This window comes from Bos taurus, chromosome 17 (genome assembly GCF_002263795.3).
Source record: "Bos taurus isolate L1 Dominette 01449 registration number 42190680 breed Hereford chromosome 17, ARS-UCD2.0, whole genome shotgun sequence".
NCBI lineage: Eukaryota > Metazoa > Chordata > Mammalia > Artiodactyla > Bovidae > Bos > Bos taurus.
The window spans coordinates 18,502,597-18,529,826 of NC_037344.1; the positions used below are offsets into that span (position 1 = coordinate 18,502,597).

General features: G+C 36.5%; 1 protein-coding gene and 1 pseudogene across 9 annotated transcripts in view; both read left to right on the plus strand.

Moving 5' to 3' along the window:
• ELF2 (E74 like ETS transcription factor 2) overlaps window positions 1-27,230 on the plus strand; it is a 99,836-nt gene that overhangs the window by 27,756 nt on the left and 44,850 nt on the right. For 8 of the 9 annotated variants that reach the window (XM_059876143.1, XM_024977417.2, XM_024977419.2 and 5 more), the window contains one exon: window positions 19,697-19,862. In XM_059876143.1, the coding sequence (XP_059732126.1) occupies window positions 19,697-19,862 (166 nt within the window). Of the gene's footprint in view, window positions 1-19,696; window positions 19,863-26,906; window positions 27,010-27,230 lie in introns of those variants that run through there. The other variant, XM_059876147.1, reaches the window with a different exon arrangement.
• Window positions 3-19,688, plus strand: LOC101907916 (large ribosomal subunit protein uL4-like; annotated as a pseudogene).

The window sequence follows — 27,230 nt, forward strand, 5'->3', positions numbered from 1 at the left end:
GCCATCCAGTGTATTGCATTTCTTTTTTGTTCATAAAATCGATGCATGAACTAATGAATTTAATGGGAAACAGGTATTTGAGAATAGAAATGTATAGTGCATGAGACTGTATATCTCTGTCATGTGTCCTCATATAATTAGGTTCTAGAGCATTGAGGGAGGTAGTGCTGGGCCTGAGTTGCCTGAGTTGTTGGAACTTCCATATATTGGAATGAACTAGGAGGGGAAAAAAGAAAGAAAACAATAGTATTAGTTGAGAAATAGATTTAAATCTCTGATAAAATCCATTGTTTTGGATTTTAAAGTATATAGGTAAATACTGTATCTAAATACCTAAATTATATTCATACTTTAGAATTTTGTATCTCTTCTTGTTGTTACCTTTGTCTTTTGATTATTCTAATTCATGTGGGAATCCATTGTATTTTAAGTACGTATTATTTATACTTAAGAATTTAATTTAGATAATTTGTAAATCAGAAGAGAAACTTGGTTTTGAAATTTTATACTTGAAGAATTTTGCAATGTTAGTGTATTTGGTTTTTGTTGTTGTTGTTATTGATAACATTAAAGAATAAGAGATAGAAGTAGAAAGCAGCAGTACCTGAAATACATGGACTTTCAGGGCCTGGCTTTTATTCTCACCATTCGGTAAAGACTGACTATTGGGAATTATCTAAATTAAAATATAATAATACTGTCACAATAATGGTCAAATACTTGGCCAGAGATAAGATGGGAAAATGGAGGAAAAAAGTCTGTTTTTTCTACATTCTGTGAAAGATACTGCTGTTACTGGTACTTAGTATTATGACTGAGATACAAATTAGGATGTCAGGCTGTGTGTTCTGGGTCTGGATTCTTTTTCTTGCTTGCTTGGTATCTGTTCAGAGGTCTGTTCAGTCCTCTGAGATAGCGATGGGCAAATTTGGTAGGTTTGTTTTCAGTGGACCTGGTAACTGAAATATCCCTGTAGTATTTGAATCTAAAACTGTTTCAAAATCTACTGAGAGAAACAAAGGTAAAGAACATGTTTTATTCTCATAATCAAGTTCTGCTTCCTTCTTGAAGTTTCACTTTCTGTATGATCACTTCCAAGTATGATTCACCCAAGAAATGAGGGACTCGGGATTTCTATCCCCTCCAGTATCATCCAGGACTTGCTTCTTCAAGTACTTTCCTTTTGCCCCATGGTTTTACTCTGTTGATATTAATTCTATGGGGGAAGCTGCTAAGAACAATTGGTAGAATATATTTACCTTGTGGTGACTGGGTACCACCATTATGGGAAAATGAATAGAACACTTTGTTTCTGGAAGACCCTCTATACCTCCCTTCATTTACATGGAACCCCATGTGTTCATGGCTTGACAAACTGTTTGTTACCAAAGAAAGAATCTGACAAATGAAAATAATTTTGTCGAGACATTATTGACTAATGATTTATGCAGTAGTCTTCAAAGGCGGTCATAGGCATTTTAGGAAGAGTGGCACCAGAAAGGAGGAAACTATTCTCAGGAACTTTTTCTTTACATTATGTCATGTGGATACCTACTTACTTTCATTTCATGTATTCCTTCAACAAACATTAATTGACCTTTTACTGAATGTCAGTTACTGTTTTAGGCACTAGGGATAAAGTATTTCAGAATGGCTATGAAGAATAAATCAGGGCTAGAGATAGATAGAGAATTGGTAGGGTATTTTGATTAGAATGGACAAGGAAGACTTCTCTGAGCAGGTGGCATTTTAGTGTAGACCTAAATAGCATAAGGGATTGAGCTGTAGAAACACCTGGGGAAGAAAATTCCTGGAAGAAAGAAAAGCCACTAGTTTCTGTAATATCTCCCAAGTTTTTAAAGTGAGTTTTGGGGATAGTGGTATTAGAAAGATAGAATTTTGTCTTTATAATGTATTTATAATATATATCTATACTACTTATACTTCAAAGTGTAGGCTAGGGTGGGAAAAAAATGACCTTAGCTTCAGAATCTGAAGAAAAAATAAATGTTTAAAATATGATGGGCAACGCATTTTAAATCAATTATACCCCAACACATTTTTTTTAATTATTAAAAAAGTAGTGGGCATTTTAGAGAGTTATTAGTGATGTTTAGGCTTTATTTCTTATCATTTTATTCTTGATTATGTTTTATATGAATATTTTATAAAATTAGGATAATTCTGTTCCTGACAAAGATGGCAAAAAAAGTAGACTGTAATCTTATTAATGAGTGTGGATACAAAAATCATAAATAAAATAGTAATACATTTATAAAATAGTCATATATTTAAAAATCCAGTTACCAGATAGGATTTAGATACATAAGGATATTCAGTTTTAAGAAAACAAGTAATATATACCCCTACTAATATGACATATGATATAATGGTTAGGATGAAATACTTGATGAGATAGGATTTTATAAAGTTCAATATCCTTCCTGATAAAAACTCTAAATAATATAAGTGTATATTTCCTTAACATTATTTAAAAAAATATATAAATCAAGAGCTAGAATCCTATTTAATGGTGAAATACTGGAGTATTTTCTCTGAAATTGGAGAGAAAGTCAGTATGGGCACTATTATTTATTTAATATTTTCCTGTAATCAGACAAAATAATGAAAAAAATATGTAAGTATTAAAAAGACCAATATAATATGACTCACCACCTGGGAAAACCAAGGGGAAAATCCATGAATACCCATTAGAACTAATAAGAGCACCTAATAGTTTGGTGAGTGCAAAATTAACATAAAAATATCTTGCTTTCTTTTAAGGACTATAATTAGTTAGAAAAAAATCATGGAAATAAACTGTATTTCAGAAAATTAACAGAAATGAATAAACTGTTGAGGAATAAAAGTAAAAGATATATAGGACTTGTTTGAAGGAAACTAATGATACTTAAGTAGACTTTAATAAACAAAGATATATATTTTGTATTTGGGTAAGAGAAATGGGAATGGTCAGTATTGTGGAGGATGTCAGTCCTCCAATTAATCTGTATATTTAATTCCATGTCTATAAGATGTTAGGGCCAGTTGGGGGAAATTGATCATATGGGCCTAAAGATTGTATGGAAGAATAAACATAGAGCAGTAGCCAGAGCAGTTTTGAGAAGGAAATACGTATCAGGTAGGTCTCATAGAAATGGGGAATTAATGCAGAAAAAATAAAAAAGGATTTAGATATATTTAAAAAACAAAATGAATGCAAGTTTTAGAGAGCATCTGCTTCCAGACAAAGAAGATTGGGACTTCTTCCACTTCAGGTTGTGATGGAACAGCTGAAACAAGATTTGTATTCCAACCATAAACAACTAGGAAAATGAACAAAACACATGAGCCCACAGTGTTTATTTGTGCTATGGTCTTGAATGTTTGTGAACCCCTCAAAATTCATATGTTGAATCCAAACTTCCAAAGATGATTATCATTAGGAAGGTATTAGGAAGTAGGGCTTTAGGAAGGTGATTAGGTAATGAGGAAGGAACCTTTACAAATGGGGTCAATACTTTTATAAAAGGCTCTAGGGAAAAAAAAGGTTCTAGAGAGACCCCTTGCCCTTTCTGCCATGTAAGGACAAAAGAGAAGTCTGTGACTTGGAGGAAGGCCCCCACTCAGTCATTCTGGTACCCTGATCTTGGATTTCTAGCCTTCAGAACTGTGAGCAATACATTTCTGCTGTTTTTCAGCCACCTAGTCTGGTATTTGTTATAGTAACATGAATGGATTAAGACAGTTGGACTACAGACGGTGCAAGACTGTTCTTCCTGAGAAATGATTGCACTGGCTTACTGCTTGGACCTACTTTCTGGAAAAACATGGGAAGGAGAAATTCAAGCAGAATGTAGACAGTGTCACTGTATTGAGGAAACCAAAATTCGGAATTTGGAGAGGCTGATGCAACCTAGATAGCATATTGAAAAGCAGAGACATTACTTTGCCAACAAAGGTTCGTGTAGTCAAGGCTATGGTTTTTCCTGTGGTCATGTATGGATGTGAGAGTTGGACTGTGAAGAAGGCTGAGCACTAAAGAATTGATGCTTTTGAACTGTGGTGTTGGAGAAGACTTTTGAGAGTCCCTTGGACTGCAAGGAGATCCAACCAGTCCATTCTGAAGGAGATCAGCTCTGGGATTTCTTTGGAAGGAATGATGCTAAAGTTGAAACTCCAGTACTTTGGCCACCTCATGCGAAGAGTTGACTCATTGGAAAAGACTCTGATGCTGGGAGGGATTGGGGGCAAGAGAAGGGGACGACAGAGGATGAGATGGCTGGATGGCATCACTGACTCGATGGACGTGAGTCTGAGTGAACTCCGGGAGTTGGTGATGGACAGGGAGGCCTGGTGTGCTGCGATTCATGGGGTTGCAAAGAGTTGGACACGACTGAGCGACTGATCTGATCTGATCTGAATGTAACTAAAAATGGGAAAACAATGGAATAGATGGGGAAACAATGGAATAGATGGGGAAACAGTAGAAATAATGCAACTAATAGATGGGGAAACAGTGGGAATAGTGACAGACTTTATTTTTGGGGGCTCCAGAATCACTGCAGATGGTGATTGCAGCCATGAAGTTAAAAAACACTTGCTCCTTGGAAGAAAAGCTATGACCAACCTAGACACCATATTAAAAAGCAGAGGCATTACTTTGCCAGCAAGGCTCCGTCTAGTCAAAGCTATGGTTTTTCCAATAGTCATGTGTGGATGTGAGAGTTGGACTATAAAGAAAGCTGAGTGCCGAAGAATTGATGGTTTGGACTGTGGTGTTGGAGAAGACTCGAGAGTCCCTTCGACTGCAAGGAGATCCAACCAGTCAACCCTGAAGGAAATCAGTCCTGAATATTTATTGGAAGGACTGATGCTGAAGCTGAAACTCCAATACTTTGGCCACCTGATGTGAAGAACTGACTCATTGAAATGAGCGAGACCCTGATGCTGGGAAAGATTGAAGGCAGAAGGAGAAGGGGATGACAGAGGATGAGATGGTTGGATGGCATCACCGACTCAATGGGCATGAGTCTGAGCAAAGCTCTGGAAGTTGGTGATGGACAGGGAAACCTGGCATGCTGCTGTCCATGGGGTGGCAAAGAGTAAGACATGACTGAGCAACTGAACTGAACTTAATGCAACTAATTTGAGGGGCAGAGTATCTGAAAGGAAGAAGCTGCCCAGAGGAGGAACTCAGAACTCAGACTTTGGTTCCCCTAGTCTTTAGCTGAATGAGTTCCCAGGTGTAGTAAGAAACTGCATGAAGCCAAGCAAAGGATGATCAGAAAGGTGTAAACTCAGGAACCTACTGAAAAAAAATCTACATAGTTCACTCAGGGCTGGAAGATGCTAGAATTCCAACCAGTTGGAAAAGTGGGTTTTTGTTAACTGCCCAGGGCACTCATTAGAGATTCCAGAAGGGTCATGCCTACATAAGTGGAGCTAAACTAGCTGTGGAATAAAGGGGAGTCCAAACTTGGCTCTAGAAAGATTTCAAAATAAGCCTTGAAAATTGATCTACAAGTAACATAACTATCATAGTAAATCTTATTAAAATAAGACAGCAATGTGTAAATTGTACCCAATGATGTAAATTTTACATATGAAATACCCAATCATGTTAAATGCAAGGATGCAGGAATAATATAACTTAAAACTTGGAGAAAAATTTGTCAGTGAAAATAAATAGAAATGATAGATATGTAATTAACAGATAAACTTTCAAAACAACTATTACAGATATGCTCAAGAAAGGTAAAGAGAACATGAATCGCAGAGGAGAGGTGTAAATGACATAAAAGAACCAAGTGAAACTTCTAGAAATGAAATATATCCTATATGAAAAGAAAAATTCACTGTATAGGATTACAAATAGATTAGGTACTGCATAAGAAAAAACTAGTGAATTTGAAGGATAGAAACTATATCATTAAGTGCAGAAAGATTGAAAAAAGAAAAAAGATGAACAAAAACTTGGTTATCTGTGGGACAATATCAAGTTGTCTGATATAATGTAATTGGAGTCCCAGAATGAGAGAAGAGAACATAAAAAGCATGTAAAGAAGTAGTGGCTATAAAATTTCCCAAGTTTGATGAAAATAGAAACCCATAGATCTGAGAAGGGGCTTCCCTGTTAGCTCAGCTGGCAAAGAATCTGCCTGCAATGCAGGAGACTCTGGATTGATTCCTGGGTTGGGAAGATCCTATGGAGGAAGGGATAGGCTATCCACTCCAGTGTTCATGGGCTTCCCTGGTGGCTCAGACAGTAAAGTATTTGCCTGCAATGCAGGAGACCTGCGTTTGATTCCTGGGTCGGGAAGATCCCCTGGAGGAGGGCATGGCAACCCACTCCAGTATTCTTGCCTGGAGAATCCCTGTGGACAGAGGAGCCTCGTGGGCTACAGTCCATGGATTCACAGAGATGGACATGACTGAGCAACTAAGCACAGCACAGATCTAAGAATCTTAAACTCTAAATAGGATAAAGCAGAGAGTAAACAGACTGAGGTACATCACAATAAAGCTGCTGAAAGCAAACTTCACAAAGAAAGTCTTAAAAGCTTCTAGAGAACTTCTCCTGTGGGAGCCACAGGGTTGAGAGCAGTGTGGCCTTCTCTCCCGCCATGGCCTGTGCTCATTCACTGATACCAGTACTCCAAAAAGGGGGAGTCATCTGGAAAAATGCCTCTTTTCCTGCTGTGTTCAAGGCTCCCATTTGACCAGATATTGTGTACTTTATTCACACCAACTTGCACAAAAACAATGGACAGCTCTATGCTGTCAGTGAATTAGCAGGTCATCAAACCAGTTCTGAGTCTTGGGCATAGCTGTGACTCCCATTTCCTAGAGTTTGAGGTGGTGGGACTCACTGTTCTGGCCAGGGTGCTTTTGGAAATATATGTTGTGGAGGCCACATGTTTGCACTAATCAAGGCCTGGTGATGTTGGCACTTCAGACTGAACACAATGCAGAAGTGATACTCTTATCTGCTCTGCAGTGGGTGCTTCAGCGTTACCAGCGCTGGTTGTGTCATCTTATTGAGGAAGTTCCTGAACTTGCTTTGGTGGCTGAAGATAAAGTTGAAGGCTGCAATAAGACCAAAGAGATTGTTTTGCTTCTGAAGAAACTTAAGGCGTGGAATGATATTAAAAAGATCTGTGCTTCTCAATGAATGAGAACTGGCAAAGGCAAAATGAGAAGCCGTCACTGTATCCAGCACAGGGAACCCTGCATCTTCTTTAATGAGGACAGGGAAATCATCAAGGCCTTCAGAGACATCCCTGGAATTACTCTGCTTAGTGTAAGTAAAGTTAGTATTTGAAACTTACTCCTGGTAGGCATGCGGGATGTTTCTGCATTTGGACTGAAAATGCTTTCCACAAGTTAGATGAGCTGTTTGGCACTTGGTGTAAAGAGTAACTGCAAACTCCCCACTCACAAGATGCTTAATATAGACCTTTGCAGAATCTTAAAAACCCCAGAGATCCAAAGAGCTCTCCAAGCACCATATAGGAAGACTCACTGTAAAGGCCTGAAGAAGAACCCACTGAAAAACTTGAGAATCACATTGAAGCTGCTGCTGCTGCTAAGTCACTTCAGTCATGTCCAACTCTGTGCAACCTCATAGACGGCAGCCCACCAGGCTCCCTTGTCTCTAAGATTCTCCAGGCAAGAACACTGGAGTGGGTTGCTATTTCCTTCTCCAGTGCATGAAAGTGAAAAGTGAAAGTCAGGTCGCTCAGTCGTATCCGACTCTTAGCGACCCCATGGATTGTAGTCCACCAGGCTCCTCCATCCATGGGATTTTCCAGGCAAGAGGACTGGAGTGGGGTGCCATTGCCTTCTCCTTACATTGAAGCTACTAAACTCATATTCAAAGACCATGTGCCAAAACACCATTCTTCTCCCTACCAAGAACCACAAAATTCAGGTGGACAGCAGCAGCATTAGAAGCCAGATCAGATGAAAAGGGGATTCCAGGCAAGAAGACTGTGGTGGGGAAGAAAGGAAAGAAGGCTCTTGGCATTAAGAAGCAGAAGCGTTGAGGGGAAAAGAGGCTGCAGTGATAAAACAACAACAACAACAACAAACAGCAACTGAAAGGAAACCCATAGAAAGGAAGCCCAACACAGAAGAAAAGAAGTCTGCTGGATAAACTCAAATTTGTTTATTCTGTAAAGGTCAAATCATTTTGGACAGTTAATTTTGAGTAAAGACCCAATCAAAGAGGTAGTGAGAAGCATGGGGAGAAAAGGCTTCCAGAGGAAAAAATTCATTACCTACAGAAGAATAAAGATATGACTGCAGACATCTTTATTAGAACCATGCAAGTCAGAAGATAATGACTTCCTTGAATTTCACAAAACTAAAACTTGTCAACCAACCTACAGTTACATATCCAGTGAAAATGTGCTTCAAAGTGAAGTTTTTCTCAGCCCAACAAAAGCTGAGAGCATTTATCACCAACAAATGCATATTATAATAAATGTTAAATGAAGATCTTTAGGCAGAAGGAAAATTATACCAAATTAAAGCATATATATAAATTTATACATAAAGCATTGAAAAGTGCTAGAGAAATAGTTAATGTGTGGGTAAATATTTTCCAAAATTTGTTTTAAATTTATTAAAAAGATAATTGTTTAAGACAAAAATAACAGTGAATTATATATATATATATGTATGTATATAATAGTTGAATTATGGGGTTTGCAATGTGAAGCAAAAGAAGTGAATGTATGACAACAGTGAAACAAAGGATGGGAGGCAGTATTGGAAAAATACTACAGTGCTGTAAACTTTTTACATTAAGCATTGTTGGATATAAACTGTAATATGTTAGGAAGCCTGTTGTAAGATCTGTTCTGTGCTGTGCTGTCTCTCAGTCGTGTCCGACTCTTTGTGACCCCATAGACCGTGGCCCACCAGGCTCCTCTGTCCATGGGGTTCTCCAGGCAAGAATACTGGAGTGGTTGCCGTGCCCTCTTTCAGGGCATCTTCCCAACCCAGGGATCGAACCCAGATCTCTGACATGGCAGATGGATACTTTACCATCTGAGCCACCAGGGAAGCCCAAGAATACTGGAGTGAGTAGCCTATCTCTTCTCCAGGGGAACTTCCCAACCCAGGAATTGAACCAGAGTCTGCTGCATTGCAGATGGATTCTTTACCAGCTGATTGTTCAGTGGTAAAGAATCTGTCTGCAATGTGGGAGACCCGGGTTTGATTCCTGGATGGGGAATATCTCCTGGAGTAGGAAATGGCAACCCACTTCAGTATTCTTTCCTGGAAAATTCCATGGACAGAGGAGCCTGGCAGGCCATAGTCTGTGGGGTTGCAAAGAGTTGGACAGGACTAAGTGACTTTCACTTCACTTCACTTCTTTACCAGATGAGCTACTAGGGAAGCCCATTGTAAGATTTAGTGCACCACTAAAAAATAAAGAAATATAGATAGTAAGCCATTACTATGTATAAATTAAATAGAATTAAAATGGATACTAAAAAAATTTCTTAATTAAAAACAAGACTGAGAATGAAAGGATTAAGGAATAAATGAAGTAAATAACAGAGCAGATGGTAGATTTAAACCTTGTTTATTGATAATATTAAATATAAGTATTCTAAATAGCCCAATTTAAATGAAGATATTGTTTAAAATGCAGATTCGATTTTTTTAAAAAGCCACATCTGTTAGTTTCATCCAAAGAACTCATGTTAAGTATAACCACACAGTTTAAAAGTGAAAGTATAGATATAGATGATACCATGCAAATATTAATCATAAAACAAGGTGAAGTGGTTTCAAGACAAGATCAGGGATAAAGGTAGACATTTCATAAATGATAAAAGGACCATCTTTTCAAGAAGACTTAACATTTGTTAAGTCTTCTTGAAAACTAAATGTTTTCGCATTCAACATGAGAGCTTCAAAATACATAAAACATAAACTGATAGAACTGAAAGAATAGATAAACCCACAGTAATGGAGTTTGCAGCATTCCTCACTCAGTAATTGATAGATTAATTAGAAAATCAATGAGGATATCAAAAACTTGAATAACAGCATGAGCTAACTTCACCTAATGGACTTCCATGAAGCACTGTGCCTAACAGTATTAGAACACATATTCAAGTGCACATGGACAATAAGCGAAAGTAGATCATCTGCTGGGTTGCACATCTCAGTAATTTTAAAAACTGTCAAAGGATTGAAATTATATAGAGAAACTGTGACCAAAGCAGGATTATGTTAGAAATTAACAAAAAAATATGATTGCAAAATTTTTTAATACTTGCATATTAGTCTACTTCTATATTTGTGTAACCCATGGATTAAAGAATAAATCACAAGAGAAAGTAGATGTTCAAACTGAATGAAGATGAAGGCACAGTATATCAAGTTTGAGGGATGAAGCTAAAGCAGTGCTTAGAGGAAAGTTTATAGCTTCATATATTTACATTGGAAAAGGAAAATCAATCTTAAGGTTTTGCCTCAACAAGCTAGAATAAGAAGATCAAATCAAACCCAAAATAGAAGGAACAAAGTAATAAAAGTAAAAACACAAATCAATGAAGTTGAAAGTGGACAATCTCTTAAGTAGACTGCACAAGAAAAAGGCAAAATACACTAAAAGAATGAAAGATGCATTATTATAGACAGTAAACATTAAGAAGAACTTTAGGCCAATAAGTTTGATAACTTATATGAAATGGGCCAATTCCTTGAAAGTCATTCCAAAAGGAAAAGCAGGCCTGCATAGCCCTCTGTCTTTTAAATAAGAAATCTTTTAAAAAGGTATCAATGTCTTTTAAAAAGGTATCTTTTAAATAAGATATTTAAGTAACCTTTGGATTTGTAGTCAAGGTCTTTGCTGCAAAGAAAATTACAGAGCTAAATGGCTTTCTTGATCTGCTAAGTATTTATGGAAGAAGTAATACCCATTCTACACAACTCTTTTAGAAAATAGAGGACAAGAGAATTTTATGAGGTCAGTATTACCCTGATATCAAGACCAGACAGAGATTTTATAGGAAAAGAAAACTACACATCCATATTCTTTATGAACATAGAATCAAACATTCTTGATAAAATACTTAAAATGAATCCCAGGGCATATAAAAGGGATCATATGTCTCAAATGGGGTTTGTCCCAGGGAGATAGGTTTAATCAATTAGTGTAATTTTCCATGTTAACAACGGAAAATAGAAAAATCATGTGATTGTATCAGTAGCCACTTAAAGCCCATTTGCTAAAAGCCAATACCTATTATACAAATTCCGTAAACTAGTAATAAAGGGCAGCTTTCTCAGTCTGGTAAGTACATATGTGAAAAACTCACAGTAAACATACTTAATGGAGAAAGAAAACGTTTTCCTTTTAAGGTTGAGAACAAGGCAAGGGTGTCTGCTCTAACTACTGCTATTCAACACTGCACTGGCGAAATTGGTACAGGGCAAGAAAAATAAAAGACTTACAGGTCGGAAAAGAAGAAATAAAAACTGTCTTTATTGCTAAATGATGCAATCGTATACATAGAAACTCCTAAGAAATCTGTGCAACTGTTAAACTAATAAGTAAATGTAGAATAGGTGTCTATGTAAAAATCAGTTGTATTTATATATTCTGGCAAAGTTCAATTCAGAAAGTAAATTTAAAAAGTAATACTATTTAACAGCAGCATAAGACCAAAGGGTTAAGTTTAGTGAAATCTGTACTTAGAAAACTACAAAATACTGTTAAGACAAATTTAGTTCAGTTTAGTCACTCAGTTGTGTTCAACTCTTTGCGACCCCATGGATTGCAGCATCCCAGACTTACCTGTCCATCACCAACTCCCAGAGCTTGCTCAAACTCATGTCCATCAAGTCGGTGATGCCATCCAACCATCTCATCCTCTGTCATCCCCTTCTCCTCCTGCCTTCAGTCTTTCCCAGCATCAGGGTCTCTTTCAGTGAGTCAGTTCTTCGCAGCAGGTGGCCAAAATATTGGAGTTTCAGCTTCAGCATCAGTCCTTCCAATGAATATTCAGGACTGATTTCCTTCAGGATTGACTGGTTGGATCTCCTTACAGTCGAAGGGACTCTCGAGTCTTGTCCAACACCACAGGTCAAAAGCATCAATTCTTCAGCGCTCAGCTTTCTTTGTAGTCCAACTCTCATATCCATCCATGACTACTGGAAGAACCATAGCTTTGACTAGATGGAGCTTTGTTGGCAAAGTAATGCCTCTGCTTTTTAATATGGTGTCTAGGTCGGAGAAGGCAATGGCACCCCACTCCAGTACTTTTGCCTGGAGAATCCCATGGACGGAGGAGCCTGGTGGGCTGCAATCCACTGGGTCGCTGGAGTCGGGCATGACTGAGCGACTTCACTTTCACTTTTCACTTTCATGCATTGGAAAGGGAAATGGCAGCCCACTCCAGTGTTCTTGCCTGGAGAATCCCAGGGACAGGAAGCCTGGTGGGCTGCCGTCTATGGGGTTGCACAGAGTCGGACATGACTAAAGCGACGCAGCAGCAGTAGCAGCTAGGTTGGTCATAGCTTTTCTTCCAAAGAGCAAGTCTTTTTTAATTTCATGGCTGCAATCACCATCTGCAGTGATTCTGGAGCCCCCCCCCCCAAAAAAGTCTGTCACTGTTTCCATTGTTTCCGTATCTATTTGTCATGAAGTGATGGGACCAGATGCCATGATTTTAGTTTTTTGAATGTTTTGTTTTTAGCCAGCTTTTTCACTCTCCTCTTTCACTTTCATGAAGAGGCTTAGTTCCTCTTTGCTTTCTGCCATGAGGGTGTTGTCATCTGCATATCTGAGGTTATTGATATTTCTCCTGGCAATCTTGACTCCAGCTTGTGCTTCATCCAGCCTGGCATTTCGCATGATGTACTCTGCACATAAGTTAGATAAGCAGGGTGACAATGTACAGCCTTGATGTACTCCTTTTCCTATTTGGAATCAGTCTGTTGTTCCATGTCCAGTTCTAACTGTTGCTTCCTGACCTGCATACAAATTTCTCAAGAGGCAGATCAGGTGGTCTGGTATTCCCATCTCTTTCAGAATTTTCCACAGTTTATTGTGATCCACACAGTCAAAGGCTTTGGCATAGTCAATAAAGCAGAAGTAGATATTTTTCTGGAACTCTCTTGCTTTTTCTATGATCCAGTGGCTGTTGGCAATTTGATATCTGGTTCCTTTGTATTTTCTAGATCCAGCCTGAACATGTGGAATTTCTTGGTTCATGTACTGTTGAAGCCTGGCTTGAAGAATTTTGAGCATTACTTTGCTAGTGTGTGAGATAAGTGCAGTTGTGTAGTAGTTTGAACATTCTTTGGCATTGCCTTTTTTTAAGATTAGAATGAAAACTGACCTTTTCCAGTCCTGTGGCCACTGCTGAGTTTTCCAAATCTGCTGGCATATGATGGTAGCACTTTAACAGCATTATCTTTTAGGATTTGAAATAGCTCAGCTGGGAATTCAATCACCTCCACCAGCTTTGTTCGTGGTGATGCTTCCTAAGGCCCTCTTGATTTCTCATTCCAGGATGTCTGGGTCTAAGTGAGTGATCACACGATGGTGGTTATCTGGGTCATGAAGATTTTTTTGTGTGTAGTTCTTTGTATTCTTGCCATCTCTTCTTAATTTCTTCTGCTTCTGTTAGGTCCATACCATTTCTGTCCTTTATTGTGCTCATCTTTGCATGGAATGTTCCCTTGGTATCTCTCATTTTCTTAAGAGATCTCTAGTCTTTCCTGTTATGCTGTTTTCCTCTATTTCTTTGCATTGATCACAGAGGAAAGCTTTCTTATCTCTCCTTGCTCCCCTTGAGAGAAATTAAACACCTGAATAAATGGAAAAATGTAACATAGCTGTGGATCAGAAGATTTATGGTTTAAGAACAGAGTTGGAGGGCTTACATACCTGATTTAAAGACTTACTGTTAAGATCCAGTAATTGAGATAGTGTGGTGTTGGTATACTGACAGACCTGTGAATCAGTGGAACATCGCATAGTCCCGTATAAGACTGACTGATTTTCAGTAGTGGTGCTAATGTAATTCAGTGGAGAAAGGATAGTCATTTTAACAGATGAGGTGGAACAACTAATCCCTATGCAAATAAATGAACTACAGTCCTTTCTTGCATCATACACAATGACTAAATGTTTTTATAATTAAATGTTTAAATAGTGTAAATGGAGAAAAATGAGGAAATTTTCTCAGCCTTGAAACAGGCAGTAATTCCTTAGATTGATAATAAAACACATGAACCTTAAAAGAAAAAAAATGATAAAGTTCATTTAAATGAAAAGCTTCTATTCCTTAAAAATATCCCATTAATAAAATGAAAGGGCAGGAATTCCCTGGTGGTCCCTTGGTTAGGACTTCAGGCTTCCACTGCAGGGGGCTCAGGTTATATCTCTGGTATGGAACTAAGATCCTTCATGCTGTGTGGTGAGGGGGAAGGAGGGAAAGGTAAACCAAGGATTGGAAAGGAGTTACAATACATAACCTGTATTCAGACTATATAAAAGGACTTATATTCAGATGATATATAATAATAAGTTGCAGATAATCCATTAAAATTAGAAGAAGATTTGAGCAGATAAATATATGAATGGTTAATGAGCACACTTTTAAAATGCCCAATATTATTAGCTATCAGGGAAACACAAAGTGAAAACACAAGGAAATACTACTACATACTTAGAGAATGGTGAAAATTGTAGAGCGTGTTTGGAGAGGAACTGGAAATGAACCTTTCATACATTACTGCTAAGTCACGTCAGTCGTGTCCGACTCTGTGCAACCCCATAGACGGCAGCCCACCAGGCTCCCCCGTCCCTGGGATTCTGCAGGCAAGAACACTGGAGTGGGTTGCCATTTCCTTCTCCAATGCATGAAAGTGAAAAGTGAAAGTGAAGTCGCTCAGTCGTGTCTGACTCTTAGCGACCCCATGGACTGCGGCCTACCAGGCTCCTCCGTCCATGGGAGTTTCCAGGCAAGAGTACTGGAGTGGGTCGCCAGTTACTAGTGGGAATGTAAAACAGTGTGACCACTTTGCAGAATAATTTGACAGTCCTTTTAAAACTAGATGTACAATTACCGTATGATCTGGTAATTTGATGTGTAGGTAAATATGGAATGGAGAGGGAGGGAGGGGAACAGCAAGACATTAATAGGAGTATTGCTGCTATTTAGTCACTAAGTTGTGTCCAACTCTTGGTGACTCCGTGGACTGTAGCCTGCCAAGCTTCTCTGTCCATGGGATTTTCCAGGCAAGATTACTGGAATGGGCTACCGTGCACTTCTCCAGGGGATTGTTCCTGACCCAGAGACTGAGCCTGTGCCTCCTGCTTGGCAGACAGATTCTTTACCACTGCGCCACCTGGGAAGCCCCAGTAGGAGGGTTACAGTCTTGCGTAGAGAGATCTGTCAGTACAGTGGGAGTCTCAGCAATGAAAAGAAATGATCTACTGAACATGCAATGACAAGTATAAATCTTAACATTATGCTAACTTAAAGAACTCAAATGCAAAAGAGCAAAACTGTTGACTCCATATATATGAAATTTTAGGAAAAGAAAATTTATAGAGATAGAAAATTGGTGATTAACCACGTGGGTGGATGTGTAGATGGGGGAGTAGATGGTGGTATGGTGGTGATTGTGAGAGTTTGACTGGTATGAGGGGTGCAAGGGAGCCTCCTAGGGTGATAGAAGTATTCTGTTTCTTGATGGTGATGATCGTTACAGGGATTTCTACATTTATAGAAATCCATAAAACTGTACACTTAAAATGGTTGCATTGTATTTGCATAAAAATACATTGGTAAAATTGATTAAAACTAAATAATTTATTTTATTAGTTGAGATATATTATCCTGCAAGTTTTATATCACCAAAATGGTATTTCTTTTTAAATTACCCCTATAAGTTTTAATATATATATATTTTTTGGTAATTGTTATTTTTCCTTTGTTTTTTCAGTTCTCTTTTTTTGTCATTGTTATATTTAAACAGGAAAAAAAGTATTTTGATTTTTCTTATACAGGATTATTGTAAAAAACGAATTCAGAATACACTGAGAAAATGAAAATTCTGTTTATGTGTTCACCTCTCTTACAGTGTTATTAGTAGTTAGAGGTATATTCTTCAGATTTTTTAATATATATGTAAAACAAATATGTTTATAAATAGAATCATACAGTAGTACTGTTCTGTTAATCGTTTCCCTCTGATTTATTTATATCATTCTTTTAACCAAACTACAAGTCCTTAAAGTGACAGTTTAGTTTATATGAGGTATTGTTGAGGAGGATACAGTAATTGACTCTTAATATTAAAAATGGGCTCTTGCTCTTAGTCATCTTACTGTCTTCTCAAGGTGTTGGATATGTAAGCAGGTAATTATAATACAGGATCATGTGCAGTGGTGATAATAGGGAAACAACTTTTTCTAAAAGTATTTGGTATGGAAAAATTGATTCAGATTAGAGGATTGTAGAAGACTCTGTGGAGCTGTGCCTTGAGTGGATAAAAAGGGTTTGGACAGATAATGGAAGCAAAAAATCATGAAAGTTTCACTTTTGGAAACAGTAGACACTGTCTCACAGTTCTGCAGTCTAGGAGTTTGAAAACAAGGTTGGCAGAGTTGATTCTTTCTGAGGGCTGTGAGAGAGAATGTCTCCCATGCCTCTTTGTTAGCTTTTGGCAGCTTCAGGTGTTCCTTGCCTTGGATGTGGTCTCTCTGTGTCCGACTCTTTGCAGCCCCAGGTAGTGCAGCCCACCAGGCTCCTCCACCTATGGGATTCTCTACGCAAGAATATAGGAGTGGGTAGCCATTCCTTTCTTCAGGGGACCTTCCTGACCCAGGGATTGAACCCAGGTTTCCTGCATTGTAGGCAAGTTCTTTACCATCTGAGCCATCAGGGAAGCCCATGCTTCTCATTAATCACTATTATTTAACTGGATGGTGCTGTTGGCAGGCTGTGATTATAAAGCTGGTCAAGAAGCATGATCAGCATGAAGATTCAACTATCACTATATCCAATTGGTGAAAAAGAATTTTTTTCTAATGTTAGTAAGTTGGACACATTTCTTGCCGTATACACAGTAAGAAATTCAAGGTTAATATTCAATATGTACTTTCTTTTTAAAAATTCACCATATCTTTCTTTTGTAATTTATTTAAAAAATTTGTGCAATATTTTATACAAAGTGAAGAGTATATAAGATATTATGTGTCAATCTAAGAATAACAAAAAGAGGACATATTATCTATCATTCAGGTTAAAAGAATAGAAATTATTGATATTTTAGAACACTAAGTGTGCTGCACCTCCTGTCCCCATACCCGTTCCCTGAGGTGCCATGATCCTGACTTAATGTGTTAACAGTCTTTTACTTTTCTTTATAGTTTTATTCTCTCTGGATATCTCCTAGACAACATATTTACTTTGAGAAAATGCATAGTGTACTTAGCTTTAGAGTTAGGAAGGGACAGCATTACTATAGTTAATAAAAGCTTCTGGGAGATAGGCTAACTAGTCTGACTTTGGATTCACTGAGCTTCCAGAGATTCTACTCAGGTAATCCTTAAGCAGTGTATTGAGTTAGTTTTGGAAACATAAGGCCATCTTGATCAGACATATGGCAGTGCTAGGGTATGAGCTTGGTATTGCAGCCTTCTTCAATAGGTATATGGTCATATGGAAAGAGTGCTATTGTGCTGTTGTTTATTTTTGGTTTTTGAGCTCTTTGTGGTCTTCCAAAACTTAGGAGTAGATTAAATAAAGCAGAATACATCTGGGAGGTTCTCAGCTGATCCAGGTAGCAAGGGAAGGTGGGGTGAGTAAATATAGCAAGATAAGCCAAATATAAATAAAAATCTGGAATAGGCTTATGGGCATCCTGTCCTTAGGACCAGTGTCAGTGGTCATCTTGGTGATGACAGTTTATCCTGCTGTCTCAGGAGTTACTTTGCTGCAACTGAACTAGTTGCCCTTCAGATCCAGTGCACAGCTGGTGTCCTGGAACCTCTCCTCACAGTCCGATCCTCCTAAACATTGGTATTTCCTCTCTCCCATATTAGACCTTCTATGTTCTAGGTTATCGTCTTTATTAAACGTTTACTTTTTTAGTGGAATACACTCTCCAGTTTCTTCTTGAGAAAAGATGCATGGAAGGTAAACATTTTGAGATCTTTTATGTCTGAGAAAATATCTTTACTTTTTCATAAGATTGCGTGAAGAATTCTAGATTGGAAATAATTTTCCTTTATAATTTTGAAGAAATGGTTCCATTGTCATCCATCTTCCTTCCAGTATGACTGTGAAGAAGACTTAAGTCTGAGTTCTGATTCTTTGTATATGACCTGTATTTTCTTTCAAGAATCTTATAGAATCCTCTTTTTGTTCCTTAATTGTGATATTTCACAGTGGTGTGCCTCAGTGTAGGTCTTATTCTTTATTTGTTTATACTTAACAGTTGGTAGATGTTTTTAAATGGTCGCCTCATATCCTTCCACGCTATGAAATTTCTGAAATTTTTTTCTTTCTCTCAGCTTTTTTCTTCCGTTGTTTCTTTTTCTGAAACTCCTGTTACTCAGGAGCTTGGTATTGATCATTGGTCATCCTGGATTGGTCCTTTAGTAGTGTTCCCATTCTCTCCTCTTTTTCCTCTGGTTCCTGGGAGACTGCCTCAGTTTTATCCTCCATGCCTCATTTTAGCTGTTGTGTTTTTAATTTCTCAGAACTCTTTATTTTTTAATGTTCTTTATTAATTTGTATTTTGTTCCTGCTTTTTGGATATATCTTCTCTTATTTCTGTGAAGAATATAAATTTATAAATGTATATGTAAGTAAATGGTATGTTTTGTGTTAGAGGCTTTTGCTTGGATGACTAGTAATACTTGGCTGTCTGCTCATGGTTAAAAGTGGAGGACTAAGAAGCTGATTGGGAAACTCTACTTTGGGTACAGAATTGATACTAGTAAATGTGCCTATGTACCTCAAAGATGCTCTTGTTTTTCTCTCTCCAGAAAGTAACTCTCCAATCTTCTGCTGAGGTGGGGAAGGGCCGGTTGCCTAGCATCATGGAGGAGGGAGCAGGTCTAGGAATAAAAGTGCTTTTCAAACAACTTTAATGGAATCTTCCTTGTTTTAACCCCCCTCTTCTTTCTCCACCACCTGCTGCTCCTCTATTTCCAGAAGTAATTGGTATTGCCTTCTGTGGATTCTCCAGTGTAAAGTGTGTTGTGTCTCATTTATTTTTTGCTGCCAGGCTATGATTTGGCTTTCCTCGGTCTGCTAAACCACTTATTAATATTCATCCATTCACTATCAGTCTTTCAAGATTTTGTTGCTCTTATCTCTTCTTATGAGTTTATGTCTAAAAGTCTTTTATTGCATTTTAGTGGGCTTTCATGAGAGAGTGAAGTTATATGCATGTTTTTAATTTGCCATCTTAATCCTAAAGCCCTGACTATTTAAAATGTTTAACATATGTCTCACCTTTTGAGACTTGAAAAGATTATTAAAATGAGTCCTTTTCATCCTTGCTTTGGTTTTTACATTCATATTTATGATACATGAAACTCATTTGAACTCCTTGAGACTATATGAACTCAAGGATTTATAAATGAATTCAGAATTTGTGAATAAAGAGGCTGATTGTTTTTTTAAATTTGCTCTTGTAGGAAAGTGGAAAGGTTTCTGAATATCCAGCAGTGATTGTGGAGCCAGTTCCAAGTGCCAGATTAGAGCAGGGCTATGCAGCCCAGGTTCTGGTTTATGATGATGAGACTTATATGATGCAAGATGTGGCAGAAGAACAAGAAGTTGAGACGGAGAATGTGGAAACAGGTAGACATCTCATAAAATGTTCATTATTTTTAACTTTCTCATTTTGTAAGTGTCAACATAATTATTGCCAATTGAATAATATACTGAAAAAATCTCTTTTTTAATGCTATTTAGTATAGCTTGGAAACGAGTGAAACATTTCTTAAGAGAGTTTATATATGAAGTTCTACATAATAATTCTTTGAGGTACAGCAATCTCATATCATTGACTTCTAAAGAAAAATTACAGACCGATAATAATAAAACTATTTTTGTCATTTTTTTCCTGGGAGTGGCAATATTGACTAGTTGTTATTTATTTGTAGACATCAGTAGACCAGTATATGATTTTTCTTAATTAAAAAAATAAAGTATCCTCATTCCATAGCAGAGTAGAGTTTCTTTTAACCAGTAGCATTAGAGCAGTATCATTTCTTCTTCTCTAGCTCAAAAGTTCTTTGTAGTAGTGTATCAAATTTCTCTTTACTTTTTGGTCTTCTTAGAAATTTTGGTATTTCAATAAGTCTGTGGTGAGATAACTGTATGTTTAGTTGGGCATTGGTATGTATAATTCTTGGAGAAACCTTTTCATTTTTTGCCATTGACCCTAAAGAAAAAAGGATTTTTTTACCAGAAAGATTATAGTGACAGTTTTATAAAATAAACATTAAAATTTTTCTTTATTAGTTAATAGGAAAAGAAATCCTTGTATTTGGTTTACAATCCTAGTAAAAATTTCTAGTACTTTGGATAAATTTCTTTAAATGTAGCAGAATCTCATGATTAAAAATTTTTATTTGATGTCTTTCTGCTTGTTGAGGCCCAGTTGTATTCCCTAGGACTATTAGCTTCCTCCAGCTTAAATCTGTTCTTCCTCCACACTTTTATTTTTTGTTGAGCTGAGGGATTGAAACTTACCTTGCTCTTTGGAGGTACAGTGATGACAGCCGTGCCGGCAAACCCTGTGTACAGTGGTAATCAAGTCATTTTATTAAAACAGATAGCTAAACATTCATAAAGACTTCGTGGCTATAGTGTGGAGTGATACTTGATTTACAGTGCAAGTGGCAGGAAGATACTTTTTTTTTTTGAGAGTTTGGAGAGTTTTCCAGTCTGAAGCTACAAGTTTAGTGGCGGAGATGAATTTTCCTCTTGAGGAAAAGAAGAGCACTTATAAAAAGTATTATGCAGGATGATATTTTGAAGTAGATATTGTAACTGATTTTATTACAGGGGCATAACTAAGTAGAACTAATGGAACAGAAAAATGTGATTGTTTAAGTTGAATAAAAAAGAATAGAACCGATTGAAATTTCTGGAAAATGTTTTGATCAAAAAAAATAAGAAAAACTATGATTTTGGTAGTAAATTGTAAACTTGGAAAAATGAAAATTACAATGCCAAATTTATATCAGTAGAAATTTAAATTCACATTAAAACACCAGAGCCTGTTTACCAGATCTTACTGGTTATACAGTTAATGGTCAACAGTTGATTAATTTAAATTAATATGGCAAAAAGAATCCAAATAGGAAGTGAATATAATCCATTTAAGAGATTTTATTTTCTTCTTGAACTCTCTGAGGGGTGATGATATAATTTGCATTACAGAGATAAAAGTGATTATTTAGGGACTTCTCTGGTGATCCGGTGGCTAAGTTTCTGTGCTCCCAGTGCAGGGGGCCCAGGTTCGATCCCTGGCCAGGGAACTAGATCCCACATACTGCAACTAAGACCCAGTGCGGTCAAATAAAAATAATTGGAAAAAAAAAAGTGATTATTTATAATATTGAAAAAGAGGATATACAAAGTCTGGATAAAAGAACAATTACTTTAACGGCATTATGAAAGTAGGTTTTGAATACTTGATAATATTTTTTAGATTTATTTTTCTTCAACACTAAAAGGAAATTTTAATAAATATACTGAAACAGACTAAAAGTACTGAAAAGTTCATCTTACATTTTGTTTTTAATTCCATTCTGTCTCATGGATTTTAAAAGTCATTTTACTTCTGAAATCCATATTACTTCTAAAAATATAGAAGAGGATAGTGTAGCTATTCTTGGCTCTCTTTACAGAACAACACTCTAAGATATAACATTCAGATATAACTTTTTTTAAAAGCAATGCCAAATTCAGAATGAAAACTACTTGCTCATACATCTATAATCAGAACACTCATATTTATTCATCATAAGGCATGCAGAACTTGGAGACTACAATATACTAATTTATTTAAAAATGCTCTGGCTCATAGTAACTTAATAAGAGTGTTAATATACATAGATTTGTTTAAAATCAGTTAATTGAGCTGGATTATGTTTTTTCTTAAAGACTAAAATGTGTTTTTACATGAGTTAAAATCTAAATAAATTTTAATTTTCCTGATATCTAGAACCTACACAGATGAATAAAGGTTGTTATGACTTACTGTAATATATGTTTCCTTTTAGTGGATTTGGATCAGGTTCATTTCTTGTGGTGATAATAAATATTTCATTTAAATCTCAGATATATGTAGGTTTTGGAGAAGAAAAATAATTGGGAAGGAAAGGAAAGGAATATTTATAAGATGGCTACAGCAGTTTCTGTTTGGTCAATTGGTAGAAATGAGATCTGTATAGAAAAGAGTACCTTTTGCACATCTGGGAAACACTTCTTGGAATGATCCTACATTATCATTTAGATTACATTAGTCTACAAATGTTCATAATTGTGTTTATTGGTCTGTTATATCAGTTCTCTGCATGTTTTCATTGAAGTTTTTCTTCTTTTATTCCTGTATACCCATACATACATGTCTGTATGAGACGCAATATTCATAGTGTCATCTAGGCAGGAGTACTAAAATCATATAATGATGTACATTTAGCTGTTTTCATTATTTTGTGTATAAAATGATTCCTTATTTTGTTAGTGATAACTATAGGCTGTCTTGCTTCACATTTTTTATAGACTGAATATCTACATTTCCCTCACATTGCTTGTGTGTAATAGTAATCTTCTCTTAAGTTATATAGGGAAAACCCAAATATATTTGAAACTTTAAAAAAGCAGACATATTCATCTAAACCTATAAGTTGCTTTTTGGTGATAACTAAAGTTTAATAATCATAAGGACCTTCGGAGGAATAGTAACAAAGTACGGATGAAGGGTGGTCTCGACTCTGGCAGACTGAAATACCTGTGCCGGTGGCTACAGACTCCAGCAGTTTTAGGAGGCTGCTGGAGAGACTAATGTGTTGAGTTGGGGGTGGAGAGGCATCTCTTAGATTCCCTACTAAGATGCGGAAACTCAGTTTTTATATTCACTCTTTAAAAATATGTGTATATATATAAATAATATAAATTTTAAAAGGTTGTTACAGATTACCATGTAAAAAGAAGTTTATACCAATACAATCAATAATAAGTTTTCCTAGAAAACTTTTTTAAGACTTGCCTGAGAAGATCGAGCTGTTTAGCATCTGCTTCTTCATTTTGTACCTTAACTTAAACTATATTTACCCTCCACTTCAATTTATGAAAACATATTAGTAAATATTTTGTGTTTGTTATGTGCCAGGGCACTGTGTTCAACATGTTTGTTTCCCACAGGGAGGTAGTGATTTATATTTTGTGGAGATAAGATACATATATTATAAAAAAAGATAAGCCAACATAAAATCAATTGAGCACTATTTATAAATTCAAAGAAATGTTCAGAAGAGGAAAGTTCGATTACAGGATTAGGGAATGTTTTAGAGAAAGTAAAGGAGGAAGACAAATGATAGGATTTGGATGAGGTAGGCGAATGGCATGAAGAATGAGGGACATAGAGTTAACAAATGGGTGGAATGTAGAAATTCAAGATACGTTTAGGAGATACTGAATAAATAAGATATTAATAGGTTCCATTAAGAATTGTGACTAGTTTGTAATTTGAACTTAAGTTAATAATTAAGCATATAAGAAACAGCAAGATTTGGAGGGTTTTGAGTAGATAATCATAGATGCTTAGTAGTAGATACAGGATGAATTGTAAAGATGAAGCAGAAAGACTAGCTGTTGTAGTATGAGGTAGGGATGGCTTGAGAAGTACTGAGACAGGGTAGAAGCAATAGGGGGCTTCTCAGGTGGCACTAATGGTAAAGAATCCACCTGCCAGTGTGGGAGACTAAGAGACTTGGGTTCAGTTCCTGGTTCAGGAAGATCCCCTTGAGGAGAAAGGGCACTGTACTCCAATATTCTTGCCGAGAGAATCCCATGGACTGCAGAGAGCTGGACACGACTGAGTGTCCAAGCCCATGCACAGAAGCAGTAGGAACAGAAGGGGCTTATATAAGCAATACTACGTAAGATCTAATAAGACTTGGCATGATGGATTATGGAAAGAAACAGTTAAGATATTACTCAGTTTTTTTTAACCTTAATAATGATGAAAGTATCATAAAGGAGTTTGGGGAAAGCAGATAAGTTTGACAATAAGCATGTTGATTTTGATTTGAAGCAGGGCATCTGAGGGGATATATTTAGGTATTTAAAAAGACATGTAAGTGTATGGTCAGTGTCCCATCACAAAAGAGAGGGCATATTCAAATTAGGATAATTTAAAGAATGTTTTAATAAATGGATAGTTACAAATATGTCAGCGATTGTAGAGTGACCATAAGTGATAGTGTGGTACTCCTGAGCTAGCAATAATAGCTTTATTTCTTTCCTTTGGCCCAAGGGCCAGAGGGAAGGGTTACTGGAACCCAAAAGAATAGAGCCCTGGAGAGAGGGTTACCTGGAGAGAATCTGGAACCTTTGGTCAAAGGAGATAGCTGACTTGAGGGCAGTGCCACATAGAAGGAGTCCAGGGAAGTCAGCCTCCTGGGACAGAAAACAGGGTGGAGGGTGGGGAATAGATCCATAGAACAAATGAAAGACTTATCTGGTACAACTGAAGCTTAGTACAGAAAGGTCAAAGAGAGACTAATTGGAGAATCATCCTCATTGAAGCCACAGAAATAAATGAAAGCTCCAAGGGGAGAGGAGTTTGAAAGATTTCCTCAGGGCAAGATTTTAAATTCTATATTTGTCATTCTGTGATCGAGAACAAAGGACACAGAATTAAGAAATTAACCTTAAGGAATGTGTACATTTTGAAGTTGTGAACAAGAGCCAGAGAGTAGTCAAATATGATATAAAATCCTGGGTGACTGATCTTGAGCTTAATTTTTTTCTTTTAAGCCTTTTAAGTAGCTCTCTTTAATAGGAAAAGGAAGAATATTGATTGGGTTAGTTAGTCTTGGTTTCAGGTTTCCGCTTATCACTTACTTGACAATAATTAACCTTTTCAGAGTCTATCTTACTGTCGTAAGATAGGAGTTCAAGGTTGTGAAGATTATATAAAATAAACCTATAAAACACAGTGCTTGTGATGGAAGTACTCCATAAGTGTTCCTTAACTTCATTAACACCTCTCTTTGTGCCTTCAGATATGGAGAAGGCCTTTTATACATTGAAACATACATTTGTTTAATACTTCTCTACTTCTCTGTTGTAGTACTTATCTTTCCTTTCACTTTGACTTTTTAAAAAGACAAATGTTTTATACCATAAGTCTGTACTTTTTCTTTCTTGTTCCTTCCTTAATTTACTGTGCTCTGGTATCTACATTTATCATTCTCCTGAAGTTCTTTTGTTTATCAGATTTCCAAGTCCACTCCTCTACCAAATTCATTGACCCACAGAATCATCCAGAAGTAGAGCCTTTTAAATCTGGCTTTCTTTTCTACAGAAGCGCTATACTCTGTTTCCTTTCTGCCCTCTGCGTAGCTGTGCTATTTATGCTTTTGAGCTTTTGCTCAAATATAGTTTTCTATCAAGAATGTGAAGTATTATTCATACCTTCAGGCCCATCTACATGAAACTGCCCACACTGCCTCTCCTGATCTTCTGTTAGACCATCTGGATGTAGGCACTTGATCATTTACTTTCTTATACTATTTTTGTGTGTATACTCCTTTTGTTTTCAAAGTAAGCATACAAGCCCCTTGAATACAGGGCCCATACTTTAATTCTATTTATTTTATTTGAATATAATATATAATATAGTGTTTAACACATAACTGTTAGGAAATATAGACTGAAGTAAATTGAGTTTTGACTTAGAATTGCAGTATAATCAAGAATCATGTATGTAAAATCTTAAATGTGTTTTCTTTTTTATATAAGCTAAAAAAAGCTATTGGATACTGTTGGGTTATTTAAAGTATAAAAAGGTACTCATCCAAAACATAACTATTGTCATCCAAAATATATCAAAGCCATAATGTTGTCATACTTAGATTACCTTTATCTTAAAAATCACAGTAAGTTTTATTCATTCTTGCTTATACCTAAATTTGACTTTTTATTTTTGTCTATAAAAGCAATACATGCTCACTGGAAAAACTGAAAAAGTATTGCAAAGAATAAACAAACAGTGAAAATCACCCGTAATCTTTCCAGTGAGGGGACGGTAACTACCACTTTTCTAAATTCCCTGCTGATCTTTTTTTAATGTATGTTTTAAGCATAATTAGCATCATGTTATATAATGCACATAGATTTATTTATTAATCTTTACTAACAAACATTGACTGAAAGGGATCTGATAGCTTCCTACTACTCTCTTCTGATTATTGGGAACAGGACTTTGGTTTCTAACCAGGTATCAAAATATAAAAGGTTGGTCTTACTAGTTAAAGTAATTGTCAAGAGAACTCAGAAAGCTTTTTTTTTATGATCAACAAAATTGTGTCTAGAGATTAGCTGGAAAGATAGATGAATATAAGAATTTTTATATACTTCAACAAGAAAGTAGTGCTTTTTTTAAAAAAATAAATGAAAGATTAGCTTTTTTGAAATGGAGTTTTAAAAAATAAAAACCAGATTTCTCTTGAAAAATAAGGAACCAAATTTCTTTCTTGAAGAATCTCAAGACTAGGTTGACTTCATGATGAGTTGTGAATAACGTTTGTATTTGTTATACCGTCAGAAATCCTCCCTGTGGCACAAGAGGACTCTTTTAATTAGAAAATATTGTTGCCACAGGGAGGTAGAAGATCGACATGAAAAACTGGGGATCTGAAAAGGAGCCCCTTTCCTAGGATTACCTGAAGGGGAAACAGATTGAGCCAGAAGGAAGACAATGCTGGTAGGTTGGTCTTTAATTTATTAAGAATGTTTGCCATTTACATTTAATTACAATTATTTCTACTCCCTCTACAATATTTTTGTTTAAAGGCTGACAGTGAGTCCTCCTTGTAGGAGAAAGATTAAAATAGTATTTTTCCTCCTAAATAATTTGCTATCTAAAATTAAATCCTCTGTCTTGTTCCTAATACTTGTTTCTTTTTATGGATAAAACTTTAGGGC